Below are 16,087 nucleotides of genomic sequence, written 5' to 3'. Positions count from 1 at the left end.
ACACACCAACGATAGCTAAGCCTCCTACAACCCACTCTATCCCATTGGGCCCACCACCTCTGGTGATTACAGAGAATGAGGTGCAAATCCTATTTCACAGACAAGAAAAGCCAGGAAAAGCTTCAGGTCCAGACAAGATAACTCCTTCTTGCTTAGAAGCTTGTGCTGACCAACTGGCCCCCGTCTTCACCTGCGTCCTTTATAAATCACTAGAGATGTCTTGCTTCAAATGCTCTACTATCACCCCAGTGCAGAAGAAGCCCTCCATCAAGGGACTGACCGACTTCAGAGCGGTTGCTCTAACATCTGTCGTCATGAAAACCTTTGGAAGGCTAGTGCCCGGCCACCTGAGAACCACCACGGATCCACTGTGAGACCCCCGGCAGTCTGCCAACCAAGCAAATGGATTGACAGATGATGCTCTTAATGTGGCTCTGCACGACATCCTACAACCTCTTGAATTGAATCGAAAGACCTGCGCAGGGCTCCTCTTTGTAGACCTCAGCTCAGCATTCAATACCATCGTTCCAGACACTCTTCTAACTCAACTAAATCAGCTACAGGTACCTGAACATACTTGCAAGTGGATCATAAGCTTCGGAACAGATAGGAAGCAGCAAGTGAAGATAGGCAAAAGCGCATCAGTGCCGAAAAGGAAGTGCGTGCGTGCGTCTGGGCAGCAACCCAGGAGAGGAGCTGCCGAGGGCGCATGTGCACGCCCAAAAATGAACTTCCGGTTTCAGTTCCTGAATTTCCCCCGTTTCAGCCAGCTACTCTTCCGGGTTGCTGGCGCCCATGCTCACACCAGAAAATGTTAGACCGGCTCTTCTAGTGGCTGGCACTGCTGCATGCAAACAGGCCAGCTGATCGCCGTGGACACATGCGTGCCAGAAACCTGGAAGAGTAACTGGAACGCCACGCATGCCAGGTGACATGAAGGGGCTGGGATTTTTTTCCCCCCAACTAATAAATATTATAAATAAAGTCACAAGAGATTCTTCAGATCGAAGATGTGAGATTTTTGGCTCATTGCTGCTGCAATGAGTGTGGGGTTATAGGTCTGGGGGAGGGGCAGGGGGCTTTGCAACCCCTGTGGGGTCTTTGGCGATCTCCCAGCTGGATGGCTTTTTTTGAAAACGTTTTATTACCAAACTAGCTGACATTCTCAGCGCACCAGGGGCCCCACAGTTCAACCCTCGGCTGCGAATATTCTCTGGGAACCTCTGGTCTGTTTTTTCTTATGGTGCGTCACAAATGAAGAGGAATAAAAGAAACCTATAGCCGCAGCGTCTCGTGCTTGGAGCGGGGAAGGGTCCCGTGCTGGGGGCAGTTGCGGCTCCCCTAGAGTCTCCGCCCCCCCTCCCCTCCCGTGGGAGAGCTTTGCAGAGCTGGGAGGCTTGGGGTCCGGGCTGGCATAGAAAGGGCCCACCAGGCCTGGCGCCATCAGAGACCAACCGCTTGGCCGATGTCTCTTTTGGGTGACCTGTGGGGGGGGGCAGCCCTCTCCCGCTCTTCCCCAGGGATGCCGCACTGGCCAAGCAGAGGCCTGAAGGTGGTTGACAGGTGCTGGGGTGGCAGAGCCAGCTTGGGGTTCTTGCCCCGCCTGCCCAGCTGGTCCGGGAGGGGGAGGGCAGGAATTGACCAGGCCCTTCCGGGTCAGCGCAGGATGCTGACGGGCGAGATTGCTGGCCCTGCCAGCCACAACCCTGGGAAGGCCACGCCACTCGTCGGAGCCCCCTTGGCAGTGAAGGGGTCGGCTGGGAGCCGCTGCAGCCAGAGGAGCAGCCCCATCAGAAGGAGGTTGCTGTGTCAGGGCTGCGGTGGAAGGCGCCCCCTGCTGGCCCTGGACAACGCGGCCCATCAGCCTCAGGAGGCGGGATACCCACCTACCAGAAGGCCGCTGGCTGTTCCCCCCCTCCCTTAGCCCCTTTTGGGGGGAAGGGATGCCCCACCCATGCACGCCTCAGGGGTCCCGGGGGTCTTCCAGGCTGCCCCGGTTGCCGCTTCCACCACCCCGGCCCTCCCTTGAACGGAGCCCTCGGGGACCCTCTGCAGGAGCCTGGGGGGGGAGAGGAGCTGGCCCCACAGGCAGAGTGGCTCCCCCTCCCGGCCAGTCCCAGGCAGGGCAGCCTGGAGAAGAGCCGGGGGCTGCGCTGCTGCCAGGCCTCCCGCGTGGGGCCATCCCTTGGAGTCGCTCCCGTTGGGGCAAGTGCGGCTTCCTCAGCTCCAGGACGCCCTTGGCTCAGAGTCCCAAAGACTCCTAGGGACCCTGGAGGCCATCCAGTCCAACCCTTGGCCCCTCCCTGATCAAGGGCCATCCGAGGGGCCACTTTGAGAAGAGTCAGAACACACCCAGGTCAGGCAACTTGAAATGTGACAGCCTTCAGCCCAGGGGTGAAATCCAGCAGGTTCTTGACAGGGAGTAGTTCGGAGAACGGGCAAATACCGCCTCTGGCTGGCCCCAGTGGGGTGGGAATGAAGCTTATCCTCCCCCCCCCGAGGAGTGTGGAGGGAATGGGGGTTTTGCAGTATCCTTACCCTGCCACGCCTACAGAACTGGTAGTAAAAAAATTTGAATTGCTACAGCCCCTTCCGGGGGTTTGCAGGCAAGGCCGTAACTGCCTTGAGGCAGGGAACCATGGGTGTGGGTATCCTAACATAGAGCTGAGGGGAAAGTGGCCGTAAGCTGCTCTCTTGGGCCTCGGCCACCCCTCTTACTCCAAGCTGCCGCAGCAACACACACACAGACTAGTTGCGGAGCCTCCACTTGTGGAAGCAGTCTACCCCGCACGGGGCCCTGCTCTTGAGCCTCACCCAGCAGGTGGGACGGTCGCGGTCCTGCAACCCCAGAAGGAGCTTGCGTGCCCGCCCCCCGCAAACAAAAGCAGGCGAGAGAAAACGTGAGCAGTCTCCACTGCCACCCCCTCTTCCGCCGGCCAGTTTTGGGGGGCACCGTCCCTCCGTCCACTCACCCTCCCCTCCCACACCAGCAGCCCCAACGGACGCTCAGTGGAGCCGTAGGCGGTGGCAGGGGCCCCGGGTGCCTGGGCGGCAGCCCCTCTACACCCAGAGGGGGTCCTCTGCCTCCCACCCTCGTCGAGCGGAGGCCGCTGGCGGTCGCTGCCCAGTGCTGAAATCCCCTCTCCTCCGCCTTTCCGGGCGCGGCTGTGCAGGAGCCCCTGAAGACAATGGCGGGCCTCCCTGCACAGGACCCCCATGGGCTGCGATCTGGCCGCGCTTCTGAGACCTTGGCTGCCCAATGCCAGGGGATCCCGGTCGATCCCTTCCCAGCATGGGGCAGGGGGTGTCCCAGGCGGCCCCCGGGGTCTTTTCGGAGCCTCCCCGTTTTAGGGGCCCGGACGAAGCCGCACCTGGGCTGTTCTAGAAATTAAGACTCACAAGATTTCCACGGGTGACCAGAGAGGTTTATTGCACAAGGTTCAGTGCAACACAAGAAGCAAAGACTGAACGAAAGAAAGATTCTAATGCAGTTACACTCATACATACTTTTGACATTTTAGGATTGGTTACATTTCTGACAGCCCATAGCGATCATTCCGCCCCCCCCCACTTTGCTGCTATACCCTACAAGCTTACTAATGTGTTTCCCCTCTTCAGTGGGTCACAGGTGTTCTTGCAAACCTATCTAAGTTTCCGGCCGTTATGTCTGTGGTTACCTCCGCTTAGCTAGATGTGGTATCTTGCTCCTGATGGTGTTTCCTGAACTTTCCAGCCGAGGAGGATTTCGTTAACTCTGTGGTTCCACTTTTTGAACCTAATGCCAAAGAAAGGGGGCCCTCCAGAGATCCTCTAGACTGACCCAAGTATTATATCACTTTTATATCTAATTTCTTTTTTTTTATTTTTTATTTTAAATATACTTTATTGGTTTTATGATTAAAAACATCAAATCTCTACTAAAATCAGAAGTGCAGTGTTTGTACATATTTACAAAATATATATCAGGTATACTTCACACTTAAATTGCAAGAAATAAGCATACCCTGACATCATGATTTTAACCTATTATTTATATCTAATTTCATTATTCCATTTGGTTTTGGTTTTCCATATTAGGGCCGCCCTTGGGAGCCGCGCCCCCTTTCCTCGCCCCGAACTGAGGCTGGGCCCCCCTCGGGAGGGGCGCCCGGGGAAGCGGCCTTCGCTCCTCTTTTGAGCGCCTGTCGGGGGCCAGGAAGCGAATCCCGGGCAGCTGCCCCACGGGGGTCTGGTTTCTGGCGGGCGAGAGGGAAGCCCCACGGCGCCCGTGGAAAGGCCCACCAGACCCCCCGGGAACCCCGCGGAGGGGAGCAGGCGGGCCGGCTCAGCGCTCCACGCGGGGCATCTTCGAGGGGCCTCCTCCCGCCTCGTCTCCGGGCCGCGAAACGAAACCAAAAGCCCCGGCGCCCCTTCGCGGCTACTGCGCAGGTGCCGAGCCGGCCCTTAGCCTGTGCTCGGTCTGCGGGCTGAGTGCGGCTGAAGAGCTCTTTCCCAGCTGCCCAGAAGCTCCGGCCGAAGCTGCCTTTCAGCACCAGGCAACGTTGCGCCCTTGGTTGAGGCTCGCTTCGCCGGCAAAGCTGAAACGGTGCCCCGACTGCCACTGAAGGGCCCCGGGCCCCAAGTGGGAGGGTTCGCGCCGGCTTTTTCTCTTGCTGTTCTCAATCGGTTGCTGGGAGGCCTCGGTGCTAGACTGAGGAGCACAAAGGGCCGGGGTCTATGGGGGTTTCCATAAGGGCTGGGCTGGCCGGGCTGAGCTTGTGGCAACAGGAGAGATGGGATGGAGGCCCAAAGAGGCTGCCCCAGACCCCGAGGGGGCTTCCCTTGCTCTCTTCTCCAGCCCCTGGGCAACCTCCCCCCTTGCTTGGCCAGTTCTGGCTGCTTCTCTGCCCCACTTCCCCCCAGGACAAGAAAGTGTAGAGCAGTGGGTCTCAACCTTCCTAATGCCGTGACCCTTTAATACAGTTCCCCGTGTTGTGGTGACCCCCAACCATAAAATTATTCCTAAAACCATTGAAAATATGTGCGACCCCTGTGGTTGAAAACCACTGATGTAGAGGGTGGAGGGGGGATTATGCCTCTGGAGGGGTTCGGAGCCCGTTCCCTGCAGGAGGGGAGGGGCTGAGAAATGCGCCTCCCAAGAGCCCCCCCCACCTGTTGAGAAGGAGCCAATGAGCAGCTTTCCCTTCCAGGTAAGTCTCTGGATGAGGCATCCCCCTTCCCTCCCCCTCCCTGGATCCCAAGAATCCCCCCCTCACCCCCACAGCCTGCTGAGGCCCAGACCAAATGGTGTCTGAAGGATCGTTTCTACTTAGAACAGTGTTTCTCAACCTTGGTAGCTTGAAGATGGGTGGACTTCCAACTCCCAGAATCCCCCAGCCAGCAGCGCTGGCTGGGGGATTCTGGGAGTTGAAGTCCACCCATCTTCAAGCTTCCAAGGTTGAGAAACACTGACTTAGAAGCTCAAGCTGAGGCAGGACTGACAAGGCTTTTAATACAACAGAGCACAGGAGTGTGGTCCAGTGGTGAAATGTAAAATCTGTTACTACCGTTCTGTGGGCGTGGCTTGGTGGGGTTAATGGGATGGTGGGCGTGGCCAACTTTTTAAAACAAAACTTTTAAAAGCATTTTTTCTACAGCCAAAGAGAAAAAAATGCTTTTAAAAGGCTCTGATGATCCCAGCTGAGCCGTGCGATCATCAGAGGTTGTTTTTTTTTTTTACTTTTAAAAGCATTTTTTCGGCAGAAGAAAAAATGCTTTTAAAAGTTAAAAAAAAGCCTCTGATGATCGCGCGGCTCAGCCGGGCATGGAGGGGCGGGCAGGGATTTTTGATACTGGTTCTCCGAACCACCCGCTGCCATCGCTACCGGATTGGACGATCCGGCCCGAACCCAGAGCATTTCACCCCTGATGTAGTCACATTTGACTCACCGGTTACAGGTAATCCTCAGGTTGTGAATGTAATAGAGCCTGCCAATTGCAGTAGTAACCCGAGGATTCATTAATTGGATAGCCATAGCACTTAGACTGCTTTACAGTGCTTTTACAACCCTCTCTAAGCAGTTTACAGAGTCAGCATCTTTACCTCCAACAATCTGGGTCCTCATTTTACCCACCTCGGAAGGATGGAAGACTGAGTCAACCTTGAGCCTGGTGAGATTTGAACTGCCAAATTGCAGGCAGCTGGCAGTCAGCAGAAGTAGCCTGCATGACTGCACTCTAACCGCTGTGCCACCTCGGCTCATAAATGAACGTAGACGTATTTTTCAGAATATAAGATGCCCTTTTACCCCCTAAAAGAGGGTGAAAATTTGCGTCTTATACACTGAATGTAGCCCCGCACACCCGATGGCCCTCGCCCTTTGGCCTCTGCCTCCCAGCAATTTACCTCCTTGCGGCAAGCAGCAAACAGCCCATTTCAGCTTCAGCACAGCCTGATTAGCACAAGCAGCTGATTGTCAGGCCTCCCGTCCCTCAGCTGTTTCAGGCTGCAGGGATCGCCATTGCCTATTGCCGCGCGGGCCTCTGCTGTTTGCTGCAAGAAGGCAAATTACTGGGAGGCAGAAGCAGATTTTTTTTTTCTTGTTTTCCTCCCCCCAAAAAAGTTGTGTCTTATAGTCTGAAGCGTCTTATACTCCAAAAAATATGGTAAGCCCTCCCTGGTTTATCCAATGCATTGGCTAATGGAATGCTCAGGTCAGTAAGTGCACATTAGGTATCTCAGGGCGGGGAAGACCATGGGGGCCGCCTGCTTCTGACCACGTAAGGCAAGGCTGTCAAAACTGGCGGCCTGCAGGCCAGATGCACGCAGTCTACGCCCACTCCAGCTCCGCAAAGGAAAAATGTCACGTGACGGCAACATGTCGTGGCGAGTTTGACACCTGTGACCTAAGGCCTCCCCCGACCTACTGAGGTATCTCATGCTTCCCTCCCACCCACCCCCCATCCTGACCTTGCCTCTTCCCCACAGGCACTGGGCTTGACCGTTCGAAGGTCTCCCTGGTCAAGTGAGCTTTGAGCGGGCCCTGCTCAGTTTGGCTGACTCACGGAGGCTGCCTGTGCAGCACCCCCAATCGGCTTTTGCAGCGCCAGGCAGCCTCGGCGGCTCTGAAGGAGTGCCGGATCGCGCCCCTGAAGGTTTCTGTTCTCCACGCCAGAAGCTTTTGCAAAGGGACGGAAGCCTCTGGAGGGGCGATCTCTTGCTGCTTCAGGCCGCCGTCCCTTTGCAAAGCTCTTGGTGCGGCCGACAGAAGCCTTTGGGGCTGTGACCTCACGCTCTTTTTTAGGATTCCACCCCACCCCTGCGCCAAAAGATTTTGCAAAAGAATGGAGGCCTGAGGGATTGTGTACCTCCCAAGTCCCTTTGCAAAAGTTTTTGGCGCAGAGAACAGTAGCTTTCGGCTGCACGATCTTGTGCTCCTCCAGACTCACCGAGGCTGCCCACGGCTCCAAATCGGGTGTCCTGCGTGTGCAACCTCAGTGAGTCAGCCGAGCTGAGCAGGGCGCCCTCTGCCTCTGCTGTCACCAGTCCGCTTTTGGGGCGCCAGGAGCAGTAAAGTAACTGCGCTTTCGCATGGTTGTAGATGTGTGTCATCTCTCTGGCCCTTTGAAGGAGGGGGGGCTGCCCCTGCCTCCCAACCCTCAGCAGTTGGCAAAGAAGGGGGGCTTCCAGGAGGCACAAAGCATCCTTGGGATGAGGGGGGCGAAGTAGCACCCCCAAAAGTATTCCTGGGCATTGGACACCGGCAGGGGGTTTCATGCTACAGAGGATCTCCCTTGCCCAAGGGCTAAACCCCCCCCCACACACACACACATGCACTGCTGGATCTCGGCACCTGCAAGGCTCCTCCTGTGTCCCACGGACGCCTCAACTCCCGGCTGAGAAACCCCAGTTGCTGCCTTCACAAGTGCCTCGTATTCTGGCTTGGCGTAACAGATTCTCACCCCCCTTCTCCCGTCCCTGAACTGCCTAAAGCCAAGCATGCGCGCGCGCACACACACCCACACACACACACCTCGCCTGGTGTGACCTCCCCATCACAAGACAGTCACTTATTTATTTTTATTATTTTATTTTATTCAATTTGTATACCGCCCTTCTCCTAGTGGACTCAGGGCAGTGCACAGCCAGAACTAAAACACATACCAATACAAAATTTAAAATTTTTAAAAGAATTTAATGACTTTGGCCCAAAATTTAAAACGTTCAAACTAAAACCCATTGACAATTTAAAAAGCTAAAAAAAGGGGGGGTTTCACGCCAGCCCTGCTTGATGGAAAAGAAAAGTTTTTAGGGCACGGCGAAAGACCGGGAGATCCGATATCCTTCGTATCTCCGGGGGCAAATCGTTCCAGAGGGCAGGAGCTGCCACAAAGAAGGCCCTCCCCCTGCGGGTCGCCAGCCGACATTGCCTGGCTGACGACACCCTGAGTCGGTGGGGGGCTATCGGCGGCAGAAGGCGGTCCTGCAAATACCCAGGTCCCATGCCATGGAGCGCTTTAAAGGTGGTAACCAACACCTTGAAGCGCACCCGGAAGACCACTGGAAGCCAATGCAGCTCACGCAGGAGAGGTGTCACATGGGAGCGCCCCCTCGCTCCCATAATCCCCCGCGCGGCCGCATTCTGCACCAGTTGGAGCCTCCGGGTGCTCCTCAAGGGGAGCACCATGTAGAGAGCATTGCAGTAGTCCAGGCGGGAAGTGACGAATGCCTGAGTGACTCTGCATAAGGAGTCCCGATCCAGAAAGGGAAGCAACTGGCATATCAGGCGAACCTGATAGAAAATCCTCCTGGCCACGGCCGTCATATGCTCTTCTAAAGACAGCCGTGCATCCAGGAGGACACCCAAGTTGTGAGCCCTCTCCGTGGGGGCCAATAACTCGCCCCCAATAGCCAGCGATGGCACCAGCTGGCTATATCGGGACGCCGGAAGCCACAGCCACTCAGTCTTGGAAGGGTTGAGTCGAAGCCTGTTCCTCCCCATCCAGATCCGCACGGCCTCCAGGCACCGGGACATCACTTCAAGGGCATCGTTGGGATGGCCTGGGGTGGAGATGTACAGCTGAGTATCATCAGCGTACAGATGGAACTCCACCCCAAAGCCACGGATGATCTCACCCAGCAGCTTCACATAAATGTTGAACAGAAGGGGCGAGAGGACCGACCCCTCTGGCACCCCACAAACAAGGCGCCTCGGGGTCGACCTCTGCCCCCCTGCCAACACCGACTGCAACCGGTCGGAGAGATAGGAGGAGAACCACCGCAAAACGGTGCCCCCCACCCCCAACCCCTCCAACCGGCGCAGCAGGATACCATGGTCGATGGTATCAAAAGCCGCTGAGAGGTCTAACAGGACCAGGATACAGGAGCAACCCCTATCCCGAGCCCTCCAGACGCAATCCATACCTCACCCACCAAAAGACCCTGATCCTATGTGACCTGACGTGACCTCACAAGACCTACTGACCACACGGAGCCATTATAAGCAGAGGAACACTTTACACTCCCCCAAGCTCTGCTGAAGATGTTACACAGCCTGGTAATGAAACTTTCAGAAACCAACCCACAAGCTCGGAGAAGGAACCTACACACACACACACACACCATTACCATTCCAAGCTTGAGGACTTGCCTTATTGTAGCATCACAAGCTGCCAGTGAGATGCAGATCATGGACCAGCAGGGAGTGGCTATCACAGGGCATTAAAAGTTTGTTCTGGAGGACGTTTGCAAAGGGAGGTGCTGCAAAAGCAACGTTGAAGGGAAAAAGGAACAATGAAGTCCCCGTGTATCTGCAGAATTAAAAATCTGTGCCCCGAAGTCGAGCCTCCAGCTTGCTAAGCATGGTGAGGAAGGAAAGTTTATAAAAGTCCCCAAATTCATAATGGTGTGAGTATGTCTTCACGCACACAGCTCCCCCAAAGGAGAAATCATCCTCCTCAAGCCCGGGCACAATTGGCAGGTTCCCAGCACGGATGGGGATAAATTTTCCCACACTCGGAATGGTGTGTAGGCGGACAAGTGCCCAGCATGCCAAATGAGAAGTCTGTCAGGGTTCCAGAAAACCCCACTCCGAGTAAAGACTCTGAAGCCAGCATTTTCCAAAGTTCTCTTTACTAGAATAGGCAAACTGGCACATCGGGGAAAACCCGAATCTGAGAGTTCCAGGTTTTCCCTCAGTAAATCAAAACCCCCAAAACCACCCCCTCCCTCCAGTCCATCACATGCCCCAATCAACGTCCGTCCCATCTCGACTCAGCACTCTGACCACTCCTTCTCCAGATGCCAGTTCGCCCTGACCTTGACCGACAGGAAGAATGCTATTATGTCTACCAAAAACCCCTCTACTAAAGCCCTCCTCCTACTTTCCCACACACCAGAAGGTGGCAGCATGGAAGCTTCCGGCCTAATATGGCTTCCAAAGCTGACAAGGTCATTCTCCCAGAATTGTCCCCATGTCCAGTTAGCCAGTGCAAATTCTGCGCCGATCCAGCCACGCCCAGCTATCTGTGCCCACCTGGGCACCATGAGTCATCTCATCCCGCCAGAGACAGCCCCACGTGACATCCAAGCCCCTTCAGGCCCCACCCATAGCTCTATGGGGCAATCTCTCCATTGTTGCTGATGCTGTCAAAAGTCCACTTTGACCTCCGGTTGCCAAAGAGAGGAGGGTACCCCAGTCGGGGATGAATGACCTCTAAACAAACACTGACCAGGCGGACCCCTTTGTCCTTCCTTCAGTTTTTCAGGTCTAAGGCCCATATCGGCCGGAGAGTCAACCAGGGCAGCCTGGCACTCTCATGGCTGGCAGAGTCTCGACCTGTAGACCCAAGAGGGAAGCTCAGCATCCAGGCAGGCAGCTGTGGGGTCCTAGGCGGAGCTCCTGGCAGTGCTTCCATGAGTCAGTCAATCCCTTTGCTTGTCCAAGGCCGGATAGCCACTCCCAGGTGGGCTCCTCCCATGGTCCTCGGGGGTGGGTGGGTGGGAAAGCAGTCACGGGGTGTCCTCCATGGCCAGCCAGGCCAGTACCTGGCAGCGGATCAGGCCAAGGAAGCGCTGCCAGGCGGTGCACGGGTGCTCAGCTGCCTCCCACATGGACAGCATTTCGTCAGGCGGCACTTCGTGCACACTGAAGAGCACCTCCCAGTAGCAGCAGGCATCAGGCGGATAGTGGGTAGCCCCGGCCATATACTTCAGGTGGTGCGGGGCAATGCCAGCATAGCGGGCGCACAACGCCACAAACACATCCTCTATGGGCAGCAGCGGCAGCTGGCGTGCAGCACCCAGAACAGCCGCGGCGGCTGGGGCAGAGAGAACATAGGCAGGGCCGCTACAGTAGGGTGGGAAGGTGGGTTCCGGGTAGAGAGAGGTGGGCACGTAGTACCGGCTATGTGGGTCGCGGATGGGTGCCACGTGTGAGTAAACCTGGCCCAGATAGGCAGTGGGTGGGCCGGCCAGCCGCTCCAGGTATCGTACCAGGGCAGGCAGGTTGAGGATGACATCATCGTCAGCCTTGAGCAGGAAGCGGGCGGTGGGGCAGTGGGTGGTAGCCCAGCCCAGCATCGCCAGCGTCTTCAGTGTTAGGTTTGCGTAGGTGTCGGTGAAGCGTGCCTGCAACACGTCGCCGTGCTCGGCCGCCTCATGCTCCAGTGCTGCCTGCTGCGCCACATCCCCAGGTAGCCCCAGCGTGAAGACGGTGCGCATGCTGCGCCCTCCTGTCACCCTCACACTCCCCCAGCTATGCCGCACTGCTGCCCGCCGGGCCGCATGCCCAGTCGCACTGGCCACTAGCACCAGTAGCCAGGGGTCCGTCAGGGCACAGGGCAATGGGGAAAGCGGGAAGGCGTTGGGTGGCGGCAGGAGCAGGGTGTCTATGTGTCGCTTCCCCACACCGCTGCCCATCAGGAAGGGCACTGAGCGTGAGAGCAGCTCCTCATGACGAATGGCGGCCAGGAAGCTGAGAACCAAGAGGGTGGCCAGGATGCACAGCAGCCCGACCAATAGCTGGGCCGAGCGGCACAGGCAGCGCTTCCGGCAGGGTGTCATGACAGTCATGGACAGCAGCAGGGGCTCCAGGAGGGCCTGCAAGAGAGGAGGAGACGTCAGCCCTGCCAGAGAAGAAAGGGTGGCTGAGCCCATTTCACCTCCTGCACTCTACGAAGGAGGCCCCGTGTCACACTGCAGCCGATGGGATGAGATGAAACGGCCTCCCCAGGAGCCTCCGCACCCTTCCCGGGGAGCAGCACCTCACAAGACTGGCCGAGGGAGTGGTCGCCACGTTGGCAATAATGTGGCAGCTGCTTTCATCCCTCCTTTGTTCCCTCCTTCCGCCAAAGGCAGGGATGCGGTGGTGCCGCACAGGGCTAACACTCGCTTGGTTGTGCCCAGCTGTGGGTGGGCTGCATGCCCATTACGGAGCTGCTCTGAGTGCCAGCCTCACTCTTGCCTCTGTGTGCCACCAGGCAGGCACCGTTCTCAATACTCCAGCTAAGAGAGCTGCCCGCCTACCCTGCCAGACCCTGCTTTCCCCCCCAGGGGCCCTCAGAGTCCCACAGCATTGCCCATTTGGAGGAATTAAGGGGCCCCACCACCCTGCGCGTTAGAACTCCCTCGCCAATAAGGCTGCTTATCTTGCTCCTCATCTGATGGATGGGGGTCCTGGCCAATGACGGGATGGGGGCTGGTTAGGGAAAGGGGCAAAGGGAAGCAATGGCCTTGAGCGGAGACAAGGCCAGGATCTTGGCTAAGAAACAGAACTCCAATTCCACAGGGGTGGGTGGTCTTGTAAGAGGCACCGGGGAAGTGGGGAGCCTCCGCGGCCTCTGGAGAAAGACGCCCTGCGCCAGATCCACCAGGGCCGGCCTGAGGCCATGACAGAGTGCAGATCCAGGGGGAAACTTTGCATGCATTCCCAAACTTTGGGAAGTCTCAGCTACACTTGGAATCCTTCGGCTGGAAGGGACTTGGCTTCCCTGGGGATCTGTGTTTCCTTCAGGGCAGAGCTGCTTTAGGCCTGGCCCAGGAAAGGAATCGGGGATCCCAACCCAAGGAAAGGAAGCCTGGAGATCAGGTCAGGCCCAGGAACCCAACTAGGGAACCTCTGTCCCTCTTCCTTCCTCGGTTCCACCCAGACCAGATGGGCATCCTTGCCTGGGCCTTGGCTAACCCAAGTGGGGCCTTCCCACCCAGCTCGGCCCCCTCAGGTGAAATTCGACCCCCCCCCCCCGTTAAGCCAGTTGCTCATGAGCTCCTCCACCCATTTCCTCTGGTGCTTCAGCTCCGAGATTGTGCCAGCCTACCCTGGAGCCTGGCTCTCGGGGCTTCCTCCGGCACCTGCTCTAAATCCAGAAGCCCAGCGGACTCTGTGGCTGACAGTCGGGCACGTCCCAGGGACCTCTTGGAGGGCAGACCTGGGTTGGTGCACCCCGTTGTTCCCGAGCGTTTGAGGATGCCTAGCACCTGGCTGCTGGGTTGCAGCGTGTGGGTTCTGGCAGCCGGTCCAGCAAGTAGCTCTGCAAGCCCAGCCAGGTGGAGGTCATGGCTGGCCAGCCATCCACCTTCCTGCCTCCTGCGGACAGGCTGCTGCCTGTCGGGGCCCTGGGCATGCCTGAAGCAGGGGGACCTTTGATTCCACCTTAACTACCCTCCCCCAGGTGCCACAGGGGCTTCTGGGCATTTCTCCTTGGGGAGGCTGCTTGTTCCAGCCTCTGCCTCTCCTTCCGAAGGGCCCCCCTTCCTGTGCCAGCTGAGCCCTCCCTGCTGGCTGCAGAGAGGCCATCTGCTCCCCTCCCCCACCCCGCAGGGCCAAGCAGGAAAAGCCCTGCTTTTCCCAAAAGGAAGGAAGGAAGGGCATTTTTCACCAGTAACAGAGTTGAAACATGCTTGCGATGAAGGTCCGTCATCAGACCAAAAAAAAATTTAAAAAATAAAGATAACTGAAAGGGCACCAGGTCTTTTTCTCTCAACGGTTTTCTGTGTTTCTATGTTCAGCTAGTTTGGCCAGGAGATCCCTGCCCAGCCTCCCAAGGCGTCCCACGTTCACGGGCTGCTCCTGCAGCTGGGCATGACCGTGTAAGATTTTGCCTTTCCTGGGACTGTTTGGGCACGGAGGAGAGGCTGGGCCCCGCCCTGCATGGGAAGCTTCCCTGCCTTTGCCTCCCTTCCCAGCGCCCCCCGCAAGACGACCCCAGAAGCGCCCCTGGGCGGAGGTCCAGGCAGGTTCTGCAGCTCCTTGTGGAGGGTCCTCCGGCAGGAGAAGGAGACGGCAGCCCCTTCCTCTCCGTGGTCCCGGCCTTTAGGTCCAGAGGCCTCCTGAGGCTGCTGCTGCGGCTGCATCTGGCCAGCTCCCATTGAACCCAGACAGGTTGGGCCCATCATTGGTTCCCAGGAAAGAGAGGCCCTCTTAGGGATAAAATATGCTGGGGCAAGTTTCAGCCTCCGGACTGGTTGAAGCAGGAAGCCCTGCCTTGCGGCAAACGGAGCTGCTGGGATGTTAGGGAAGTGGAGGCTGGCAGGGAAGTTTCTCCCTGGCGATGCCCTTGTGGCACCTGCGGGCCACCCGATGCCCAGAGCGAGCCCACTCGCCATTGGAGGTGTGGGTAGGGAGAGGAGGAGGGGGCAGGTATTCCTGACATGGGCTGGAGGGAAGCCAGGAGTCCCCCTTTCCCCCCCCCTCCCACCCAGCTGGGGGTCTTTCAGGGCACAGAAATACCTTTGGGGTTTCTGCAGGAGAGGAGAGGACAGGATCCGTGTTTCCTGGCACCGTTGCTACCCAAAATCTACCTGCACAGGTGACACCCAGGGAGGCAGGGAGGGCGGAGCCTGGCTCTGTCGAGGGAGGGGCAGAGAGGGAAAGGGCCCCTTTTCCACAGTTGGCAACAATCAGCCCCTTTGCTTTTCCCAGGCTGACCGGCTGGACTTTGGTCAGGGAAGGTTCTGACAGCTTAAGAATGGAAAACAGGGGAATCCTCCAAATGGGGAAAGCCCCCTTTAAGTCCTCCAGAGAGCAGCAGCAGCAGCAGCAAAGGCCGTAATTTCTCTGGGAGGGGAATCCCCCCTTCATAAGAAAAGTCACCTTTCACCACAGCAAGGCAGCCAGGAAGCGATCAGAGTGTACAGAAGGAAGGCGCCAAAAAGTGAGAACGGATCAAATTTCTCTCCGGACTGCCTGTGCTTTTTGTGGCTGTCTGTGAAAAGTGACAAACCGCAGATGTGCAACAGGAAACGCCGGAGAATGTCAGGATTAAAAACGTTTCACAAAGTAACGCTAAATGGAACCTTGTACCCAGAAGGACAAAGGCAAATATCCAGGTGGAAAGACTGATCCGCATGGATGGATGCTAAATAGCAAAGGAAACTTTTTGTGTAAATACCTGAGGCATCTCCTACTCTGGGCCCTTCCTTTGGGCCTCAGTCCCAAGTGTGAACTTTCTCTCTCTGCAGAAATAAAGGGCGGAAAGCTTCACTTCCTGCTTCTCGCCAGACTTCTTGGCTGCCCTTTCTGGGAAAACCCAGCCCAGCTCAGGCGTCCCTTCCCTCCGTCCTTCCCTCCTTCCCTCCCTCCTTCCCATGCCTTTTCCAGAAGTTCCGGTGTGTCAGCCATTTCTCTCCCCCCACCCCAGGAAACTCTCTGACACCACACTGGTGCCTGGGTTATGGGGGGGGGGGAGGCCAGCCTTGGGCAGGCAGTGGGGGGCCTTCCAGATGCCAGCAGGTCCTGCCTGGAGGAGGCCCTCGCAGCCCCCCCCACCCTCCGGAGCCTGGCTGAGGCCTCTTTGGGGGAGGGACCTCTGGATCCAGACTCCGCAAACAGCCCTCAGTGGCTGCAGGACTTGTGGCCGGCCAGCCTCTCTTGTCCAGCAGAAAAGTGTCCACAGGAGGGGGCAATGGATGCCTGGCAGTTTAGGGCACTAAAATGATACAGAAGTTAAAACGTCCCCAGCATAAAAGGCATCTAATTCACACAGAAACCCCGGAGACCCCTAAGGCGGATGATGGGGCTAATATGGGGGAGGCCCCTCTGGATGTCCAGAGCCGCCCTGGGGAAAGAGCCCCGGCCTCAGGTCCCCCCACTCACCTGGAAGTGGGTGC

At 57.3% G+C, this 16,087-nt stretch overlaps 1 protein-coding gene across 2 annotated transcripts; it reads right to left on the bottom strand.

Annotated features, from left to right (window-relative positions):
- Positions 1-10,094: 10,094 nt before the first annotated feature.
- LOC117673480 (beta-1,3-galactosyltransferase 4-like) lies at positions 10,095-15,536 on the bottom strand. 2 transcript variants are annotated; one of them, XM_060690183.2, is made up of 2 exons: positions 15,370-15,536; positions 10,095-12,079 (listed from the first exon to the last, which is right to left on the bottom strand). In XM_060690183.2, the coding sequence occupies exons 1-2, from the start codon at positions 15,376-15,378 to the stop codon at positions 10,991-10,993; spliced, it is 1,098 nt and encodes a 365-aa protein (XP_060546166.1). In that variant the 5' UTR covers positions 15,379-15,536; the 3' UTR covers positions 10,095-10,990. The 2 variants fall into 2 exon arrangements, with proteins under 2 accessions (XP_060546166.1, XP_034286780.3); XM_034430889.3 differs by having other exon boundaries at positions 14,709-15,521.
- Between the last annotated feature and the right edge of the window lie 551 nt (positions 15,537-16,087).

This window comes from Pantherophis guttatus, chromosome 2, assembly GCF_059756535.1.
Source record: "Pantherophis guttatus breed Tessera chromosome 2, ASM5975653v1, whole genome shotgun sequence".
NCBI lineage: Eukaryota > Metazoa > Chordata > Lepidosauria > Squamata > Colubridae > Pantherophis > Pantherophis guttatus.
This window is presented reverse-complemented; position numbering and strand designations above follow the sequence as displayed.